Consider the following 14250-nt stretch of genomic DNA (forward strand, 5'->3'; position numbering starts at 1 on the left):
GGTTAAGCCGCTGCCTTCGGCTCAGGTCATGATATCAGGGTCCTGGGATCGAGTCCCGCGTCCAGCTCAGCAGGGAGTCTGTTTCCCTCTCTCTCTCTGCCTGCCTCTCCGTCTACTTGTGATTTCTGTCAAATAAATAAATAAAATCTTTAAAAAAAAAAAAAAAGAATATGGTAACTGTTGAGAAACTTAATTAAAATCTACACCATCCTTCTGCTCCTTCTTTAGAGCATGTGATCAATTTTTCACCATTTCTCAAAAAAAGGGGATCTTATTTTTTAAACCATTCACTTATTCAAATACTCTAAGAATGTAATTAACAGTTTTCCACTCAATTTTTGCTCAACAATTAGCAATGTTTCCTGATTTTCAACCTTTATCCTACCAGATAAGGAAAACATCTCATGACTTTTTTCCCTTCTTAAAACCTTGTCACCTGGACCAAGAGAGTAATTTTAAATCATTTCAGGCATGCCACCACTTGACTGTAAAAGAGCTACTCTATGCCCCAAAGTTACACGTGTCCCTTCCTGACCCCAAAAGCACAGGGACTCAACAGAAGCAAAGGTCTCAGTTACCAGATGGGACACTTCATTACTTAGGGAAGAGTTGGAGATAAACTTTTGCTGCTCCCTGAATTTTCACCGATAAATAAATCCATCTGAACAGCAGAGGTCCCCTGTCTGGAAAGCACTAAGGACCCAGTCTTTCCACAATGCCCACTTGGTATCTGGGGAAAGGGCTGGATGAAAAACAGGCAGATGACGTGGTGGGGGCCCAGCCAAGCGTCTGCCACAAACCCTTTGGCCACACCCCTCCCATTTTCCCCAACTCTCCACCTCCCCAAGGGATTACTCTGCGAGGGTGTCCCATGAATTCATTTGGGTCATTGTTCCATGGCCCCCACACACTGGAGCCTGCCCAATAATCTACAAATGCCATCTAAAAGGGACCAGGAAAGGTTTTCTGTGCAAGAAAGAACAAGGGAAACCGGTGAAGGGTGGGGAAGAACTGACCTGGATTGCCTGGCGGCCCTGCTGCGCGTCTGCCAGCAGCTGGATGGTAAGTGCCCGTGAGTCCTGCAGCGCCTCCTGGAGGTAGATGAAGCTGTGGCCCCCATGCCGGCCCAACGTACACTCACGACAGATGGGCACCGAACAGGTGTCACAGTACAGATGCAGCACCTGCAGACCAGAGGGCATACAGCCATTAAGGAGAGATTCGGGACTAGCAGGAAGGGGCAGACCCTGGGTGCTCTGTGGATTCCAGACCCTCAGCCAACTCATTCCCAAATTCACAAGCACATACCCCTATAGAAAGAGGGAGCAGTGCAATCAATGTGAGCACAGCTTGCCCTCCCTTCCCACCTCCTTGGGGCCAAAATCAAGGAAAAAAACAGCCAATGCCGTCTGTCCACTCCAGTTTCAATTAGAAGTGTAATTGAGACACTCCAAAGGCAAAGATAAAATAAAACAATCCTCCTGCCTAAGAAATTTTCCCAGTATCTCAGATTAATTCTCCAGGAAAGCTCTAAGATTGTGTTTCCTTGGTCTGAGACTGGGGGCCCAAATGAAAAACCTTCCAGAAAAATCTGTCTTGCCACCCCAGCCTCTGGGTTGGCAAGAAACACGGCCGGGAGCCAGAATTAACCACACTTACACCACAGCTTGCTGCCACTCTCTCCATCAAGGAGACTAGCGCAAAGTGCAAAGCACGGTTCTCCCAGACACTCAAGCAAGCCACAGGCTTCAGCTTCTGGAGCGAAGGCAGATAGTGGTAAGGTCAGCCAGCTTCTTGTCTTTCTTCTTCCTGCCAAGTTGTTCCAAGGAGCCGACCCTGCCAGGCAGCCCGTGCTGACAGAACTGCTTTATGCGATGTTCTGTATTTCCCTGGGGCCCAGCATGCGGGGAGGGGAGAAGGTTTGGCTCGACCTCCACCTGCTGATAAATGAGGAGCTCTCAAAAGCAAAAGCTCCTTGGCGCAGAAACTGGGCCAGTCTAGCTGTATCCCTCCACAGAGTGGAGCACTCAGCACCACTCTCTGAATGTTTACAGGATTGCTTTCAAAGAAGAACAGTGCTTAAATTTGCCACTGGTACACCTGGGGGTGAGGGAAAGCCAGCCAACACGCAACAGGCAGGAAAGTGGTGTCTGAGGGGCTGCCTTCCCATACACAATACGCTTAATCCCCAGATGAAGACAAGGGGTCATGACGTCTCAGGGCCACACAGCAAGCAGGGGCAGAACAGGGAAGCCTATGCAAGCCTTCTGAAGAGCTGGTTCCAAGACAAACCGGACACCCACTCTTAAGAGCACTAAGCTTCTTATTAGGTATCCTGGAGTCCAGGGTATGAGACTTGTGGCAAGGTGGTTCTGTGGAACAGAACAGGTGCTCACCCTGGCCCAGAAGCAGCACAGTGTTACAGGACTCGGAGTGGGGAGGGACAGCTGCAATGTTCCCATCAGAAAGACCCACACAGAAAGGTGCCCGGCCAGGAGTGAGAATGCTGCTTCTCTTCTCTTCAGGTTATTTGAGAGCACGTGCTATGGTGGGAGGGTGGGGGAAATCTCAAGCAGACCCCCCACTGAGCGCAGAGCTCTGATGAAGTGAGATCATGACCAAGCATACAAACCTAGGCGCCCCCCCCCTTTCAGGTTATCTTATTAACTAACCAACATGTTGCCACATAGCATGTCCACTAGGAGACGAGCTCAGTCCACTCAGGATTCAGAGTTAAAAGGGAGGTGAGGGATTTCGCATGGGTTATGCTTGCTTCTCTAGAAAATTGTGGATTCAGAAATAGGGAAAAGGTCTGGGATATTATGTTCCTATTTCTAGGAAATGGTTCTGATATGACGGGTTTTATGGGCACCACATTTTAAGAGGGAAATAGGATCAGGTTTGTGACAGGAATAGGACCCCTTGTCTAGTCCAGTACTTCCCTAGCAGCCTCGGGAGACTGAAAGCTGGGGACAGTAATTTGCCTTCAAGACCAATCATGTTTGGGGACACAGAGAGAGAGAGGATCTCAAGCACTCAGCGTGGAACCTGACGCAGGGCTCAATCCCATAACATAAGCTGAAGACGCTTAACCCACTAAGTCACCCAGGAGCCCCAAGACCAATTGCTTTTTTTAAGAACAGTTTCACCATTTAACGTTCATCTAATCTTTCTAATCTGAAAAAGCTAAAATTCTCAAGCTAACCTTAAATACTAATCAAAACATGCTGATCTGGATAAACCTGGACGTATTCCTGGACACTCCCTTTACAATGTGGTGCTCCTGTTTCCCACTCAGCCCCATGCCTTCCCTTTGCTCCCTCCATTTGTCAGGGCACAAAGGCATCAATCTCAAGCTCTGGGGAGGTGCGAAAACGTCCGATGGGCAGGGTTCTTTTAAATCAGAATGGAACATGTCTCCAAACCTTCTGTCCTCTGCCCCTGCCAAACAGCTAAGCCATCTCCTCTTGTCTCTGTGTGGAATGAGTGGAGTCCTCTTGCTTTCTTTCATCTGTGCAAGCGTAACAGCTCTCAAATGTACAGTGAGTGGCGAAGGGCCTGAGGCTCTCAGCCCGAGCCTGGCACCATCTGCCCATGGGGAAATCTATGCAGTCATGGGACTGGGCTTGTCTTGTATGTGAGACACAGAGGTCTGGCCAGGTGCCTCAGGAGACCACCTCCATCCCTGAAATCCCAGGAACTCAACACCACAAACCAAAAGTCTCTGAAATAATTCTGGGCCAAGAAGGAAGCCAGGCACCAGTTATGTGACTGCGAGGAACCAAGGAGATTTTTCTGGGTTTTAGGTTTTTACAGTCCAGAGCCTGGATGATGATGATGTGCGTAGGCGGTATCCTACAAATGGTAGGTTTTAAAGTATTCTGCAGAGGAAGTAGCCAGAAAAGAAACCCTGGTCAGCAAGGTGCCCCAAGCCCATGGCATTGGGCCCCTCCAGATAGATACCTCTCAAGTGGGCAGTGGGGTCTCTGGATGCAGTCTTGCCTGGCATCATTTCACAGGACTGATGCAACTCTAAATGCCTAGAGCACACTGTGATTTTGGAGGTGCCAGTGCTCTGCAGTTCCAGGAGGACTGTAGGGACACCACACTGGTTGACAATAAAAAGCTATGGGTGAGTAAACAGCATAGCACCAGTGGTGTTTATAATTAATAAACTATTGACTTTTAGGGAGCGCCTGGGTAGTTCAGTGGATTAGGCCGCTGCCTTTGGCTCAGGTCATGATCTCGGGATCCTGGGACTGAGCCCCATATCCGGCTCTCTGCTCAGCGGAGAGCCTGCTTCCCCCTTTCTCTCTGCCTGACTCTCTGCCTGCTTGTGATCTGTCAAATAAATAAATAAAATCTTTTAAAATAAATAAATAAATAAACTATTGACTTTAAAAGAGGGGCGCCTGGGTGGCTCAGGATGTTAAAACCTCTGCTTTTGGCTTGGGTCATGATCCCAAGGTCCTGGGATAGAGCCCCATATCGGGCTTTCTGTTCAGCGGGGAGCCTGCTTCCGCCTCTCTCTCTGCCTACCTGTGATCTCTATCAATAAATAAAATCTTAAAATAAACAAAATAGGGCGCCTGGGTGGCTCAGTGGGTTAAAGCCTCTGCCTTCGGCTCGGGTCATGATCTCGGGGTCCTGGGATCGAGCCCCGCATTGGGCTCTGCTCAGCGGCGAGCCTGCTTCCTCCTCTCTCTCTGCCTGCCTCTTTGCCTTCTTGTGATCTCTCTCTCTGTCAAATAAATAAATAAAATCTTTAAAACAAAACAAAACAAAACAACCAGTGTCCAGAAACTGAAAATATGGTCAATTTTTATAAACCGTCTAGCTAAACTTGGGCATAAAACTCTGGGAAGATTTCATTTCCATTTGGAAGCTCCCTATCTCCTCTACCTGAAATTTCTAAGGACAGAAACCAACAGTTTTGGAGCGTATGAAAACAGGGGCCATAGGTAAGGGTACACATGGGTGCAATTCTCTCTGTAATAGCTGGAAGATTGTTTTAAAAGAATAAACTGGAACCCATGTCTTCCAAAGGGCTAGAAACGTGGCAGAGGCCATGAACTGTGGCTCCGGAAAGGGGGGGGGGGGGTAGGAGTGCTCCTCTGGCAGCAGGAATTCCAGGGCCTGGACCTGCCTGTTTGGGGCTTCCCGGGCAGATGCAAGACCCGCCCCCTCCAACCCCCCTCCCCCCTTGCCTGGCGACAATCTGGCTGCCCCAGCTGAATGGAGCAGGCTTGACCTCTGACCTTGCAAGTGACCACCCTCTTCCCTGCCCCCAGCTCCCAGAACGCCCCACCCACTGCCTTCCTCTCCCATAATTTCTAAAATACCAGGCACAGACAAAGACCTAGGAATGTGGGCCCAGCAGGAGAGGAAAGAGGGAGGGTAAAGAAAAAATAAATAAAAATACCAAGTTGGCAAGTTGACCTTAGCCAGTGCTTAAATAAAGTGCTCTGTTAGTGAACAAGACTGTGTATGCGTTCCTGGAATCTACTTTTTATACTACCTGTGATCCAACAAGGAACGAACATACACACATACCCAGGGGACTCCTATATGAGAGAGCACACCATGCATCCTGAAAGAATGAGCCTCCAGTTTTAAATAGAACTATCCACATCACTGAAGAATGTCAACTGAAAGGACAGAGAGGCTCCTCGTCATCAAGATGCCCTGATGGAAAACCTTTAACGTGTTTGAGGTCCCTTCAAACAACCGAGGACATTTGGCCTCCCACAAACTCAGGCCTGGACAAAAGGAGGTCACTAGCCACGCAGGAGGGTTTCTAAGCTTCCCACTATAGAAACAAAGTGGAGGATGGCGGGTGACAACCAAAAGTCTTACCTGTGTCTGCCACCCTGAATGCTCTCTCCTATTAAAAGAAACCCAAAGCACTAAACCAAGTAAAAGGAGTACAGTCCAGCCAGGACTAGGTCTATAAAATCACATCAAAACCAGGTTTTACTTGATTTAGGGAAAATATACAGAATGCCAGTGCTCCAAAACCATAGTCCAAATCAAAGGAATAAGTTCCTCCTGCCATCAATGGCCACATGCTGTTCCAGAGCGGTGACCTGGGGGCCGGAAAGGGGTAAGAAAGGAATCTGTACCTGGGCATACACAATTACTACCAGTTCCAGTCGGATCTGACCTGAGGACCTGTTAAGGGAGAGGGAGGGGCGAGATGTGCTGAAGCATTAAAAAAAATTTTAGGGGGCGCCTGGGTGGTTAAAGCCTCTGCCTTCAGCTCAGGTCATGATCCCAGGGTTCTGGGATCGAGCCTCGCATCGGGCTCTCTGCTCAGCAGGGAGTCTGCTTCCTCCTCTCCCTCTCTCTGCCTGCTTCTCTGCCTACTTGTCATGTCTCTCTGTCAAATAAATAAAATCTTTAAAAATTAAAAATTAAAAAAAATAATTAAAAAAAAAATTTAGGAGGGTGCCTGGCTGGCTCAGTTGGTAGCATGTGATGATCTCAGAGTTCTGAGTTTGAGCTCCACAGCAGGTGTAAAGATTATTTAAAAATAAAAACTTTATATAAAAAAAAAAAAACCTAGGGAACATATATGCATTTTTATGCAAAATGAATTAAGTGTAATAGTTTTTAAAAATCTCCCATTTCTCAACTCAATGTTTCTACTTTTTAACAAAACCATCTAAAAATACGTCACATTCTATATTCTGAATTTTCTTCAAGACACAAATACAAGTACGTTATTATACCAGCCTTTTTGCAGTTAACTTGTATTAACTTGGAGAGTGTTCTGGATCAAGCCGCCCGTGGATATACCACAAACTTACTTATTAGTAACTGCTGATAAAATTTTAAAGCCATTTCCTTATTTTTAAAAAATCTCAAGCAATATTGTATTGCATTATCCTTGTTCTTTATACACCTCCATTTCTTTCCATTTGGCAATATATACAATTGCTACCATCACCTGGTGAGAGAAGAAAAATACACTTGGTAAGGGTGAGTAGTAAGGATTCTCAAACTTTAAAGTCTGGTCAACCTCCACCGAAATAAAAAAGAAGCTTGTCAAGCACCAGTTTCTTTGTTCCGGACAGGACAAAACGCACACAAAAAGCCAGCAGGGGGAAACCAGATGAGATGGTCAATGTTGAAACTGGGAGTGAAGGTCCACTTCTGCTTGGCTGGAAGGCTTCAGTGGACACGGAGACTGAAAAGAAGCCCAGAGGAGGTGCAATAAAGCCAGCCTTGACTGCTAAGAAGATTGTCCCAAATGCAGAGGCAGGGGTGGCGCAGCAGCTAGTTGGGGGTGTCTCTAGTGGTGGATGGTGGAAGGTGTCCAGAATAAAAGTAACACTTATTAGTCCCAGTGTGTTCCAGTGACACACACTTTGAGGTCCCATACAAATCCACGACGCCCTTTCTGGAGTTCCAAAATCCCACAGGCTCAGGAAACCGAAAGTGTTTACTTAAGCTATTTGGCAGCAAAACCCAAACAAATATGAAAATGACTTATGACTTTTACCAAACCAGAGTGTGAGCGTTCAAGCACATGATTGGAGAAAGGCTAATACTCGTTATTTTGTGGTGCTGTTCCTTAATATATATGTATATGCACAATATTAACTTTCTAAACTAAGAAATCCTTACATGTCGAGGCACATCTGACCGCAGGGTTAGGGTAAAAGATCTGGGCTGCCTATTTGGCCAGCTAGCTGAATCAGATTCATTCCCAAGCTAAATTAAGTCAAGACTACCTGGTGGTGGAGTGGGGTGTCCAAGTGCTTTGCCCCAGCCAAACCAGGGCCAGAGCAGCCTACTCAGCTCCAGACCAAATGTTTAGGCTCGATGGACATGGCAAACTTGAAAAAGAAGGGTTGAAAACAGAGAGAAAACACTGTCAAGCTCTAAGCTCTAACAGCTTCAGACTCAAAAATGCAGCAGCTGGTACCAACAGAGTTTCTGGACCACTCCCAAAGCCATATCAATGTTCCCTTCCCTATTTATTTTTTTAAGCAATCTCTATCCCAATGTGGGGCTAAACTCACACACACACCCCCTCCCCAGAGTCACATGTTCCTTGGACTGAGCCGGCCAGGGGCCACGTCCCCCCCCTTTTAGGAGGAAATTTCACACCTTCAATGAACACTGTTCCCTCTCTTTCCAACACCAACTACCACCTTAGCAGTACCCCAACTCACAAGGCGTAGTCAAACTCTTTAAAATTTTTTTAAAAATAAATAAAGAAAAGCTCTTTTCCCTCCCTATCATCTGTTTTTCTGCTATGGGACCAGTCCCAAAGCCCTAGAGTTAGGCACATGGATCTCCAATTTTATGTTCTAGCAACCCTGCCATGTTCCGGTATCTCAGGGACCTCATACTCACTGCTCCTTCTCCCTGGAAGGACCCTGCCTGAGCACACAGCTTTCGATACGGATATACACAAAACCAGAATCACTACCTTTTAAAAACTAAAAACCTTTTTATAGGCACAGATAATTAGATGAGTAAACTGTTTCCAAACTGAATGAATTTGGCTGAGCTTACTTGCAGATTTGATAAAAAAAAGAAATAACCCAACTTATAGTCCCAGAATGTCAGAGTTACTAAAAAGTATCAAAGTGAGCTCATCCTGGGAGAAAACCCCTCTAGCACTGCTTTTTAAAGATGAAACCCCAGAGAACAATGATATCCTGGAAACCACAGCATACAAGGCCTTCCGGTTTTGCCAGAGTCACAGACAAAACAGGTTCATAAATTCTTCTTACCATAGCCATCTCCTTTTGTTTAAAGCCGAGGGTACATGGGACTCCTGGGTGGCTCAGTTGGTTAAGCATCTGCCTTCTGCTCAGGTCATGATCCCAGGGTCCTCGGATCAAATCCCACATTGGGCTCCCTGCTCAGGGGGGAGCCTGCTTCTCCCCCTGCCTGCCGCTTCCCCTGCTTGTACTCTCTGACAAACAAAATCTTAAATAAATAAATAAATAAAATCATAATAAATGAATGAATGAATGAATGAATGAATGAATAAAGCTAGCTAGCTAGCTGAGGTATATATAGCAGTAGACCTGACTCCTTAAAGGGCCTGTCAGAGACAAAAAAGGATGACACAGTGGAAGTTGTTTTTCTGGGCTGGAAAACCCCCCAGGTGAGCTCTAAGGGGAGGGTTGGGTTAGAAAGGAGGCATGTGATGGGCATTTGGAGCAGGAAAACCAACATGCAGAAGAACAGCAGCTCCTCCCACACTGGGCTACAGTTTGCAGTTCTCAGAGCCTTTGTGAAGTCACAAGAAGACACAATTTAATTTTTTTGCTCCTTTTAGAAAATATGTATATTTATTTAAATAATCTCTCCTGGGGAGCCTGGGTGGCTCAGTGGGTTAAAGCATCTGTCTTCCTTCGGCTCAGGTTAGGATCCCAGGTCCTGGGATTGAGGAGCCCCACATAGGGCTCCTCCGCTCAGCAAGAAGCCCGCTTCCTCCTCTCTCTCTCTGCCTGCCTCTCTGCCTACTTGTGATCTGCCAAATAAATAAATATCTTTGAAACTGATTAATAAATTAATCAATCCCCACCCCCCCCATGAGTGCCTGGCTCAAACTCATGACACCTGAGTCAAGAATCACATGATCTTCGGAGCCAGCCAGACATCCCTAATTTTTTAAAGTATTAATCATGAGGTCACTAAACACTATGTGTGAGACACTATACATGGCACCTCTGGGGGTGCGGAGTGGGGAAGGCAGCCAAGCCTCTGTTCATCCCATTTCTCCTCCCTGGAAGAGTCTCCCTGTAGCAGTTCTATCCTTCTTAGTCCAGACAGAAAGTCAGGCTCTGCCCCCAGCGACAATGAGGGCAGGACATTTATGCCCTCTTGAGCCTGCCTCCATCCTGCTTCCTCCCAGCCTAGCACAACTGCTGATAAACTCATTCTCCAGCGTCTGCCCCTGGGGAACCCAACCTGGGAGAGCTCCCAGGCTTCCTGGACTATTTATTCATTTGTCTCCTGGTCAAAGACTCTGGTTTTCAGGCAGAGCCCTGTTATCTTTGCCCGCCCATGCAGCCTAAGGCACATTCCTGGTTTACCATACCCACCAAGACCCACAGGGTTTACTGACCACTGCCTGGAGCTTCTCCCACACTTTCTGAAGGTCTTAAGAAGGGCAATCAAGGAGTATCTTCTTGATGCTGGCAAGTGACACATCTATGCTCAGGGGTTCCCCCAACAGATCAAGTTACATTACATGAAACTAAGTGGCATTTTGAAACACGCCAGACGTGTGGGGCTCCACGATGGCTCTGTTGGTTAAACAACTGCCTTTGACTCCGGTCATGATCCCAGGGTCTATGTCAGGCTCCCTGCTCAGTGGGGAGCCTGCTTCTCCCTCCCTCTGCACCTTTTCATGCTCGTGCTCTCTCTCTCCGTGAAGTAAATAAAATCTTAAAAAAGAGAGAGAGAGAACAAGTGAAAATTGCCCCCGCCCCAGGGAGGTCAGGGAGGGGCGAAGGGAGGGGCAGAGGGAGGGAGAGAGAGAGAGAGAATCTGTGAGCAGTCTGACAAACCCAGAGATCGTGTGCTGAGCTAAAATCAAAGAGTTGGACGCTTACCTGAGAGCCACCCAGGCATTCCCACAATTGTGTTTTTGGATTACTGCCTACCAAACATAGTTTTAATAAACTTTTTTTTTTTTTTTTAAGATTTTACTTATTTGACAGTAGGCAGAGAGGCTGCCAGAGAGAGAGGAGGAAGCAGGTTCCCCACTGAGCAGAGAGCCTGATGTGGGGCTCATCATGACCTGAGCTGAAGGCAGAGGCTTTAACCCACTAAGCCACCCAGGCGCCCCGAGTTTTAATAAACTTAAATAAAACTGGAGTATTTAAAAATTCTTCCAGGTCAAAACCAGAAATAAAACTTCGGTACCAAGAGAGAAACAAATCATAGTATATCTGCACGTTTTTTCAGATTCAAGCATTTGAAAAGATTATGCTTGCCAGGGAAAAGCCAAAATCAAAAAAGATTATACTATTAAAGGGCGCCTGGGGCTCAGTGGGTTCAAGCCTCTGCCTTCGGCTCAGGTCATGATCCCAGGGTCCTGGGATAGAGCCCCATATCAGGCTCTCTGCTCAGGGGGAGCCTGCTTCCTCCTCTCTCTGCCTCCTCTCTGCCTACTTGTGATCTCTGTCTGCCAAATAAATAAATAAAATCTTAAAAAAAAAAAAGAGGGGGGCACACTTGTGATGAGCACAGGTGATGTATATAAGTGCTGAATCACTATACTGCACACCTGAACCTAACACCGTACGTTAACTAACGGGAATTACAATTAAAACTTAAATTAAAAAATTTAAAAAACCACACTTTTTTAAAAAAGGGACAAACTAGGTATTAAGAAAGGGTGGTACAGAGAATTTCAGTTATCTTCTAATAAGTTATAAACTGTTCAAATGTATTTCTAAAACTTCAATAAAATCAGAACTGTGGAGGGACGCCTGGGTGGCTCAGTTAGGCAGCTGCCTTCGGCTCAGGTCATGATCCCAGCGTCCTGGAGTCCCACATCAGGCTCCTTGCTCCGCAGGGAGCCTGCTTCTCCCTCTGACTCTGCCTTCCACTCTGTCTGCCTGTGCTCCCTCTCGCTCTCTCTCTCTCTGACAAATTAATAAATAAAATCTTTTAAAAAGAAAGAAAGAAAGAAAAAAAAATCAGAACTGTGGAAAAAATAAAAACATACTGCATAATTACACTCCCCCACCCTCCAAATCCCAAGTAAGTGAGGGAGAAAAATCCTCCCACTGACAACCTGGTGTCCATGAGTGGGGTCTAGAGCCTAGACTCAAGTGGTGCAGCGCTCTTCATAGCTACAAACCTAAAAAATACTCGTGGAGCCCATGTGGGGCTCCAAAGGCCCCACATAATTTACTTGTAAGAGGTTATTATCATTCTTCCCACAATCTTCCCATTAGGTATTATTTTTCCTTTGCCCTCCACTGTAAGTATTATCTTAAGTTCTATCTCACGAGAGGCAAGAAGAGTTGGACTAACTCCCCAGAGGTTTTGAAAAAAATCAGAACTCTGAGCCCGATTTACAGTCCCACAGGCAGCCAGCAGTCATACAAAGCCTTATGGGATCCTCAGTGTCCCAGCCGCCGCCCCGGCTTGCATCCGACCTCTGATGGACTGATGAGTGGCCCATGCAGCTTCTAGCAGCAAATAAGAGAGCTGTTCCAACGCGGAGTTCACTGCCCATGTGAATTATGGATTTTTAGACCAGACAAGAAAAAATAGATTTTGACATAGATGCACAGCTTTCCTGTTGCCGACAAGGTCACAACAGGCAGAGTTTTAATCTGGACCAAAGTAGGTGGTGCTTAATATAATGGCCAGACTCTGTAGGTGGCCATGTAACTCAGCCCTCACCTCTTGAACAGTGGGCACTTTCAAGTGTGCACCTGAAACCTTTTCACTCCCTGGAAGCAAAAGGGGTTTCAATTGCCTCTGTGGCTGAGATCACGTGGACAGGTGAATTTTAAGTAAACACACTCATCACCTGGGGGAAACTGTCCCAGGGAGGTAAAGAGAAATAAAGACTGAGGTAATAACCAAAAAGAAAAAAGGGGGAGGGGGCTAAACATTACTAGCCATATTTTCTCCTTCCAATACAACAAAAAATTTTTCTTTTCTCTCCCCATTCTAGCAAGTTTTGTATTTGCGTAGGCTGGACTCCTAAGTTAATTACTCTGCCCTGAGTAAGAAAGGTCCAACTCTGGCCTTCCTGATGGTCCAAGGTTACAGGGTCACATTCATTGACAATTTTAAGTTCCTTAACTAAGAGATGCCTCCAAATCAAGAGGTTAACCAAGTATTTAATTGCTGCAGAAATTTTGTTTTGATCTGGACTTGTCTGTCAGGTATTATCTAAACTGGGCAAGAAACCGGGGCACCAGGGTGGCTCAATCTGTTGACGGCCTCTTGGTTTTGGCTCAGGTTATGACCTGGAGAGCATGGCTCAAGCCCTGTGAGTGGTGTTTCTGAGGTCCACATTCCAGAAGGGGCTCAAGACAGCTCTCTAGTGCAATGGTGTGGGGGAAGGCCCTGGTCGTATCAAGAAATGGATGTCCTTTTTAAGCCCTCTTCATGTTAACATTTGTTAGGCTATGGATAGGGATAAACGTACCAGAGCAAGGAGAGTCAGCTGCCAAATCAGGAATGGTCACTGGGCCAACGAAGGCCAGAAATGGAGCCCCAGTCCCTTGGAATTCACCCCTCTTTCCCACAGGTGTGCAAAGCATTTAAAACATCAGTGCTCTTAAAGCAGCACTGATTACCACGGGACTTGGCAAGCACCAAGTAGAGCGCACACGTGAGAATCAAGGCATCACACCTAGGCCAACAGGATTCTGAGCAAGGAAAGGCCAACCAACTAGTTCTAAGATAAAATCCTAAAAAAGATCAAGGTGTGGGGACACTGCAGGTGACCACTGGAGTCAAGCTCCGTGTTAGAAGCCTATACAATGTTTTTTTTTCCTCTGATGAACTCCTTTCTCATGTCTCAAATGTGGACCCACTAAATGAAGCTTGTGGGGGTGGGCAGCTCTCAAACAGCACCCATGTGAAGCTAGCAGAACCTGCGGGCAGCATGCCAACACTGGCTCAATGAGCAGTGCATCAGGAGCCCCGACCTCCTGCCTTAGACAGAAGAGTGCGGGACAGACCCTCCTGACCACCGCACTACCCAAGCATATACGCAAGGATACACTCTTGAGCTCATAGGAAACCTAGAATGGGGAAATCTTCAAGTCCAGACTAGCAAACAGCGAGGGGCTATTAGTTACCTAATCTAAAGTCTCAGGAAGAAAATAAGGGAAAAGAATGGCCCTTCAACTGGTCTCTACTTGGGTGCTAAAATTCCTGACTGCCTTCATCATGCCTTGTTAGTTACTTCTCTTCTGGCTAGCACCTGTACCAGAAAATGTGAGGTACAACAAGGCAGGAGAGATCTAAAGATAGTTGACCCTTGAAACAACATGGGGTTTAGAGACATTGAACCTCCCCCACCCCCGGCCCCCGGCAGGCAGTTGAAAATCCAAAGCTCTCCAAAGCTTAACTAGTATAGTCTACTGTTCACCAAAAGCCTTATAGATAATAGTTGATGAACATGTTCCCTACACTCTACGTAGTATATACTGTGTTTTAACAACAAAGGTAGAGACGAAAATATTAAGAAAATCATAAGGAAGGGAAAATATAATTTATAGTACTGTATTTATTAGGAACAAA

At 46.4% G+C, this 14250-nt stretch overlaps 1 protein-coding gene across 1 annotated transcript in view; it reads right to left on the minus strand.

Moving 5' to 3' along the window:
* TRIM71 (tripartite motif containing 71) overlaps nucleotides 1-14250 on the minus strand; it is a gene marked incomplete at its 5' end in the record, with an annotated part of 70990 nt that overhangs the window by 23515 nt on the left and 33225 nt on the right. Inside the window, one exon of the mRNA XM_082725817.1 lies at nucleotides 1017-1184. Coding sequence (XP_082581943.1) covers nucleotides 1017-1184 — 168 coding nt within the window. The remainder of the gene's footprint in view (nucleotides 1-1016; nucleotides 1185-14250) is intronic.

The sequence above is a fragment of the Mustela nivalis genome, assembly GCF_964662115.1.
Source record: "Mustela nivalis genome assembly, chromosome: 1".
NCBI lineage: Eukaryota > Metazoa > Chordata > Mammalia > Carnivora > Mustelidae > Mustela > Mustela nivalis.